General features: G+C 47.3%; 2 protein-coding genes across 9 annotated transcripts in view; both read left to right on the top strand.

The window, feature by feature from the left end:
* The window catches only part of LOC116815835 (ethanolamine-phosphate cytidylyltransferase-like), a 36,931-nt gene that overhangs the window by 23,745 nt on the left and 5,986 nt on the right, over positions 1-7,200 (top strand). For 4 of the 8 annotated variants that reach the window (XR_012656946.1, XR_004371579.2, XR_004371580.2 and 1 more), the window contains exons 15-21: positions 1,084-1,222; positions 1,919-2,001; positions 2,256-2,333; positions 3,579-3,644; positions 4,045-4,110; positions 4,619-4,707; positions 5,815-5,983. Coding sequence is in view for 4 of the 8 variants with exons in the window: in XM_032764523.2 (XP_032620414.1) it covers positions 1,084-1,222; positions 1,919-2,001; positions 2,256-2,333; positions 3,579-3,644; positions 4,045-4,110; positions 4,619-4,707; positions 5,815-5,923 (630 nt within the window). In the remaining 4 variants the exon portion in view is untranslated. Of the gene's footprint in view, positions 1-1,083; positions 1,223-1,918; positions 2,002-2,255; positions 2,334-3,578; positions 3,645-4,044; positions 4,111-4,618; positions 4,708-5,814; positions 6,198-7,200 lie in introns of those variants that run through there. The other 4 variants (XM_032764523.2, XM_075071934.1, XM_032764526.2 and 1 more) reach the window with 1 other exon arrangement.
* Positions 5,925-7,200, top strand: part of LOC116815840 (guanine nucleotide-binding protein G(o) subunit alpha-like) — a 17,860-nt gene continuing 16,584 nt past the window's right edge. The window contains 2 exon segments of the mRNA XM_075072090.1: positions 5,925-5,983; positions 6,277-6,292. Of these exon segments, the coding sequence (XP_074928191.1) occupies positions 5,925-5,983; positions 6,277-6,292 (75 nt within the window).

The following is a 7,200-nucleotide window of genomic DNA, read 5'->3' as shown; positions in this document are numbered from 1 at the left end:
AAATCAATCAGGTTCTCTAAAAAGAAATCTTTTAATAAAAGAAAGGAAAAAGTAAAGAATTATCTCTGTAACTTCAAGATGTAAATATTACAGGGTCCTATAGCTTATAGACACCAGAAAGAAACTTTTCCCCCAGTACCAATACAAATCAGAATCTTCCCAGTAACTACACATATAAAAGGTAACCAGCCAGATCCACATTTGCAAATAGAGACAAACAATAAAAAAAAGACTAAAATCGCCTGTTCTTACTTACTATTTGAACAGAAACTTAGAGAGCCTGTAGTACTGTCTGGTCTTTCTCAGACCCCCAAGAGAAGAACACATAATGGACAAAGAACCCACACAAAAACTTCCCTCCACCCAAATTTCAAAATATCTTGTCTCCTGATTGGTCTTCTGGTCAGGTGTTTGGTTCCCTGTTTGTTAACCCTTTACAGGTAAAAGAGACATTAACCCTTAACAATCTGTTTATGACAGTTACACTTCTGACTCTCATTTAACTTGTGATCCAATATGACCCCCAGATCCCTTTCTGCAGTACTCCTTCCTAGCCAGTCATTTCCCATTTTATATGTGTGTAACTGATTGTTCCTTCCTAAATGGAGTACTTTGCATTTTTTCTTATTGAATTTCATCCTGTTTTCTTCAGACCATTTCTCCAGTTTGTCCAGATCATTTTGAATTTTAATTCTGTCCTCCAAAGCACTTGCAGCCCCTCCCAGTTTGGTAAATCTAATCCCGTCTTGGTTTATCTTTGCCTGCTAGCCTAGGCTGTCCTGTTGCTCATCCTCCTTCCCATTTTCTTTCCAGCATCTCCTTATGAGGTTCTTGGTGGAGCTCGGAGACTAGCTAGCAGAGATGGGTCAGAAGGAGCTGTTGTGTGAGTAAGGGGAGGTGGTCATGCCTGAATAGTGAATCCCAGGAAGGAGTGCAAGCTGCTGCTAGCCAGGTTTCCTGCTTGGTTTTTTGCCAGCATCCTCCTCCTACAGCCCTGTCTCTCGGGCTACTTACGTGATACCCATATCCCATTTGAACCTGCTTTGTGCTATTGAGACTGAAACATTATTCTCCTTTGCTTAGGGCCCTAAAGGTCACAGCCCCTGGACTGGAGTCTCTCAGTTCCTGCAGACATCCCAAAAGATCATCCAATTTGCATCTGGGAAGGAGCCACAGCCAGGAGACACCATCATCTATGTGGCTGGAGCCTTTGACCTGTTCCGTATCCTTAGACTCTGTGCTGCCTAGACAAGGATGGGTAGGGAAGGCTGTGGTCTTTGTCTGTCTGACACTTGTTCACTGGAGCAGAGGATTAGGACTGTGCACTGCCTCTTCCTTTTCTCTCTGGAGAGAAAGAGGGGAAGGAACAGGGCTCTTCAACTGATGGCTTTTTGGCCTGTCATAGGGAAATGGGCTTGAGAAAACAGCTGCAGCTCCATTTTAGTGATGGATTTACAGCTAACAGGGTTTGGGGAGTGAAGATGGTTGGACCTTCCAAGATCTCCTTTATTCCCTTCTTAAAAGCCACCTGTCACAGTGACCTAAGTGACAGCTGTTCAGGGAGTGCTGAACACAGCATGCAGTAGGGTGAGCCAATGCTGTGGATCAGCTTGTGAGAATATTTTTCTTACCCTGTTTGTCCCAGTCTCCAGGGCTTGGCCAGCTTCCACAGAGCTTCTAAAGTCATTAGAAAATTTTGGAAGAGGCTGAATATAATCAGATTAACACAATATCTGGGAAGGTGTGTGGGTAGGTGCCCAGAGTTCATGGGAAGAGAGCAGATGCCCAGGACACAAGGGCAGCAAGTGACAAAAATTCCTCAGGTTCCCCATCTCATACTGCAACTTCTTAGCATCGCTCTCCTCCTCCTCCTGCCCCAGCTGTGATGCTGGTCCCACATCCTTAACAGAAGCCATAGACATTGGGCACGTAGATTTCTTGGAGAAAGTGCACCTGCAGGCCGAGAGACCCTACATCATTGCTGGGCTGCACTTTGATCAGGTCAGTATGGTGTGCTGCTTAAAGTCCTGGCAGAGGAGCTGTCCTGGCGGCCAGGTCCTCTATGTGGACTCAGAGCAGTAGGGATGCCTGTTTCATCCTCGTTACAGGGCCATGTTCTCTGAGCCAGACAGATTGTTCTCTGGAAGCCCTCAGGAGAGAGTCACAGTCCTGCACAGTGACAGAATGAGTTTCATGTAGGGAGGGTGGAGGGCTCATCTCTTGCCCTAATGGTGACTGCTATGTTTTGCCCATAGGAAGTGAATCGCTATAAAGGGAAGAACTATCCCATCATGAACATCCACGAGAGAACTCTTAGCGTCTTGGCATGCAGGGTGAGTGTCTGGCTACAGTTCTGCTTCTTGAATTAGACCCTGCTGTCCTGTTCTGCAGCCAAAGTGCCTTGGGCTAGGGTTGATAAATTGACTAGTCAAATATTGTCGATGTCAAACGTGGTCAGATGTTTTAAAGCACTGATTTATTAGAACAATAACAAAAGAGTAAGACTTTATGGCCTCCAGTAGGCTTAGCTTTAGACAGATGCATATGCCTAATTACAAAAATCAAGTTATCTGAGTTATTTTAACTCAGAAAAACATGAAACACACTGATATGAAGCTGTAAAAAATGAAAGCATGGCACCATGATGCAATAAAAACAGCAGGGCTTTGCCCCCATCAGGGTATCCTGCTGGGATATTTGCCACTATTGAAATATGGTCAAATAGGTAGTAATTGATCAGTCAGGTGACTTTAGCTGACCAGCTTGCCAAGCCATGATGGGCTACGTTCTTGTAAGATGCCTGAGCTAAGTAAGGGCAGGCTTGGTCAGTGCCAAACCACTTGGGAGCCAGTGTTGGCATTCAAGTAGTTGGCATGACTTCTGTCAAGGCATATTGAATCCACGCCTCAGCTTAACGCTATAAAGGTAAAACCAAGGCTATGATCACTTGTCGTTAAAGATCCCAAGGCGTTCTTATGAAGAGTTGGGATGTTAACCACAGTGTCCTGGATAAGTGTTGTTGAGCACTGTAGAAGGGTTGCTGTATTCTTCCAAAGAAGTGGCTGCACTTTGCACTGGTTGAAAGGATTCTTGTAGCACTCTAGAAATCTCTGATTAAAGGAGCACCAGAAATACTTCCCCTGGGTCATTCATCTGTGGGTATGCTGTGTGCATACAACCAGAATTAATGTAGGAAACATGTATGTTTGCTCTTACTTTAGATCCTTTTACACTTAGTTCACATAGCACAAGCACGGCTGCAGTTCTCCAGCAGCAAGACGCTAAAGTACTTTACTTCTGTCAGGTTCCTGGTGTCTGTCACTGTGGTGCAAACTCACTGCATATTGGCTCCACCACTAGCCTGTTGCTACTTGGAGAACAATAATGAGGCCCAGGCTCTTTAGAGGAGAGAAAGCGCTTGTATTATGTTCACTGGTTGTAGAGACCCCTTTCCAAATACTGCAGTTCCCCTATTAAAATCTCCAAACACACACAACTGAGCAGCTGGCCCACTATTGGGGAATGGGCCAGACTCTGCGTTTTGGGTCTGGAATCATGCTTGGCTTCTCCTTCTTCAGTATGTGTCCGAGGTGGTGATTGGCGCCCCGTACGCAGTTACTGCCGATCTGCTGGATCATTTCAACGTGAGTGCCAGCTCCTCGTTCATTCTTGGCTGTGTGTGTGTGTGTGTGTGTGTGTGTGTGTGAGAGAGAGGTGCTACTTGCTGGACTGTGTCTGTGCATACTGAGAGTGGGCAGAGCTAAGGACTCTGTTGGCTAAGGTACACTGTGGCATTGGGAAGCACTTAGGTGTGAGGGAGTTGGCACAACGCCAGCTAATTTGTGAATGTCTCATCTCATGACTCTGTGGTGCTTTTGTCAACCTTTATGGGGTGAGCTGTTGGCTTTGGTGTTTCGCCAGGCTGCCCTTGCAGTGGGCATAGAATTTGGGGCAGGTCCCCATCTGATTCCAGTGGTATTGACATGGAGAAGTGGCACTTTCAGAAAGGAATTTATAATAGTGACCATGTGCTCATCTCTCCAGGTGGAACTTGTGTGTCATGGGCTGACTGAGGTGGTGCCAGATAAGGATGGCTCTGATCCATACCAGGTAAGCCTCCAGCAGCCGCCACTGACCCCCTTTATGCTGAATGTGGCATGGCTCCAGTGATACTCCACAGCTCAGTGTGCATGTCAGGTTGTGTGTCGCCCAAACAAGTTCCTGGCAGGCGGCTTTGGCTTCCATCCTCCTTAATGTAGCTGCAGCATCAGAACCGACAGAACACCCAGAATGGTTCCTTTGCATTAATCATTGTTTTGTTCTGACTTGTTTTGTTGCCTTTATGGTAGAGTGGAAAATCCTCTAATCACAGCTCTGATACGCCAGTCTTGGGCAGCCAATCTGTGGCACACCCAGCTCACTTTCTCCCTTTGCACCCATGCAGCTTGTAGGCTTTCAGCAGAGATTTTCTTTGCTTCCTAAGAGAGGATTCTACATCTTGTGCCAGGCTGGGGGCCCTCAGGACCTGCCTTGGATTCTGCTCATTGTTCACTCACTGGGCTTTAAATCCAAAGACCTTGATGTTCTTCCCATCTGAGCCTGCTGTGTTTGTTTTCAGGAGCCCAAGAGACGTGGCATTTTCCGGCTGGTGGACAGTGGCAGCAACCTCACTACAGACCTGATTGTGCAAAGAATCATTAAGAACAGGTTGGCTTTCCTGACCTTCAGGTGGTTCTTCTCACATTTAGCCCCAGATTGATCTCATAACCAGCACCAGGACAAACCATAGTGAACAGACAGGAGGAGGAAAGTTTTGTGGTTAAAGCACAGAAGTGGGAGTTAGGAGACCTGGCTTCTGTTCCCAGCTCTGCCACAGATTTATTTTTTAACTTGGGGAACGTCACTTAGGGCCCAATTTCTAAAACTGTACATGAAAATGAGTAGCTAGACTGTCCATTTACATACATGCCCACGTATGTAAAGCTGCAGCTGAGCGCACACATGTACATACCTTACCTCGGCTCTAAAATTAATGTAGTTCCTACCTCTCAGTGAGGCTTTCACTCATTCAGTCTTAAAGCACTTTCGTGCCCTCTTTGAGTTTCTCACAGAAGCTTGTGTTTTATTTACTATTCTTATTAAATGTGGAGGAGTAGGAATTCCCCTGCTGTGGGGAACCCATTATGCTATCACCTCTGGCCAGCTGTTGGCATTTTGCCCTTTCAAGCCTAAGCCTTTCATTTCCAAGGACATTGGCTAGGGCCATTAGTAAATCCTAGTTTAGTAGTTTTGGCAGAGTGAGCCACCTGTTTTAGGAGGGGGTAAGACTGGAATAGGGCTGGGCAGGACTGAGGCATTGGCAGAGCTATGTATGGATTTCAGGATCATCTTTGTGATCAGTATAAGAGGTTATTTTACACTTCATTAGGTGTGTGCCCTGGATCTGCCCCTTTCCTTTGTGCTGCACATGAGCAGTTTCTTGCATTTGGTGTATGCTGCACATCATAGAATCCCTCAGCTTTCACAACTTGGCAGGTGACAGAGGCTGGGGGGAAGGGCAAATAGCCCTTCTTGCAATCTAAATTGTGGTGCTTTTGCCTGCACTACATAATGCTAACTACTCGCTAGGCTGAGGTTAGGGCTGTGGCTGTTCTGGAGGCTGTGGCTCTGCAGAGGGCTTACAGTAAAGCTTCTGAAGTGCCAGCTGGTCAAGAGAAGGGCTATGGGCCCCCTTATTCCAGGCTGGGCAAAGGCTGCTGGGAATATTGGTGAATGGAAGAGTGGGAATTTCATGGAATCTCCTGCTTGTTGCAGGTTGGAGTTTGAAGCCAGGAACCAGAAGAAAGAAGCAAAAGAGCTGGCTCTGCTGGAGGCCATGAAGAAGATGGAGGAAGAGGAGCATGAGAGAGACCTGCAGAGCTAGGATGATTGAGAACAAGTGTGTGGAGGGGAAGAGCGCAGCAGTGTTCTCTCTTCTGGAGAAGTAAGCGAAGCCTGCCTACCCTAGGCAAGGACAGTGCTGCTGTCCCCAACAAGACTTCTTCTCACACATTCTTCCCTCTTCATATCCTACTGCAGATTGTGCAGAGATGACAAGCTAGGATGCTACTTCCTAGTTTTCTCTTAATCAGCCCCCAGCCACCTCCTTTCCTAGGGGGAGATCTGTTTTACTCCTTTAAAGGAAGTTTTAATTCTAATTAATGTTTTAACATGTTGTGGTTTTACCTTCTGCGAGTTTTGGCTTCTGACATGTGGGAACTGCTGTGCCCTCTGCAGGACTCTGCTCCACTTGGTGTGGGATTTTGGTTGGTTATGCTGTTAGGAGTCTGTCTGCTTCAGACCATCCTTCCTGGGTTTTTTTCTTTTTTTTTTTTTTTGCTATCAACAAGAATTTTACAAACTGAAGAGTCTGCTCCTGCCCAAGCCCTTGATTTTGACTTCTGAGCACCTAGAATTTGTAGTGAGAGCTTGTGGGTGCTTAGCACCTGTGAGAATCATTCAGGCCCTTAACCTGTAGCAGTGGCCCTCACAGTTGATACAGAACGTCAGCTGCTGTCTTTGGGAGACGACCTCCAACTACTGTGTGCTGAGCTACTTGCTCTGTGCATGGGCAGGTGCTGGGAACAGGCCACTCCCTTCTGCAGTGCTCAGAGCTGTTTCAGCTCTGTTGGTACTGAGTCAAACAGCTGGGGGAAAGGCTCTGTGGTGCCTGTGGCTGGTGCTAATATATTGCCAGCTTCCATACTGAGAAACGGGAGCATGGGGGAAGGGCTCAGTGCCAATAGTTTCCCAATGGGAATCAGGGAGGCCATTAGCTGCACTAAGCATGTGCTTTCCTTGGCCTCCTCTTCCTACAGCAGCAAGGATGTGGACTTTGGCCCTCAGTACACACCACAGCAGGCTTTCTCCTTGCCTTTGCTGCCCATTCCTGCTTGTGGGCTGCTGTCTCAGTTGTTCTAACTAGGGAATGGACAGTCTGCCTGCCCATCCCACGCATGGGCTGCTGTATCACCTGTTCTAACCGGGGAGGGCTGCTGCCTCGCCTGTATTCTAACCAGGGAGCGGGCAGTCTGCCTGCCCATCCCGTGCGTAGGCTGCTGCCTTGCCTGTGTTCTAATCAGAGAGCAGGTAGTCTGCCTGTCCTGCGAGTGGGCTGCTGCCTTGCCTGTTCTAACCATGGAGCAGGCAGTCCGCCTGCCC

Source organism: Chelonoidis abingdonii, chromosome 13, assembly GCF_003597395.2.
Source record: "Chelonoidis abingdonii isolate Lonesome George chromosome 13, CheloAbing_2.0, whole genome shotgun sequence".
In the NCBI taxonomy this organism is placed as follows: domain Eukaryota; kingdom Metazoa; phylum Chordata; order Testudines; family Testudinidae; genus Chelonoidis; species Chelonoidis abingdonii.
Note: the sequence above shows the minus strand (reverse complement) of the source record. Positions and strands in the feature narration are given on the sequence as shown.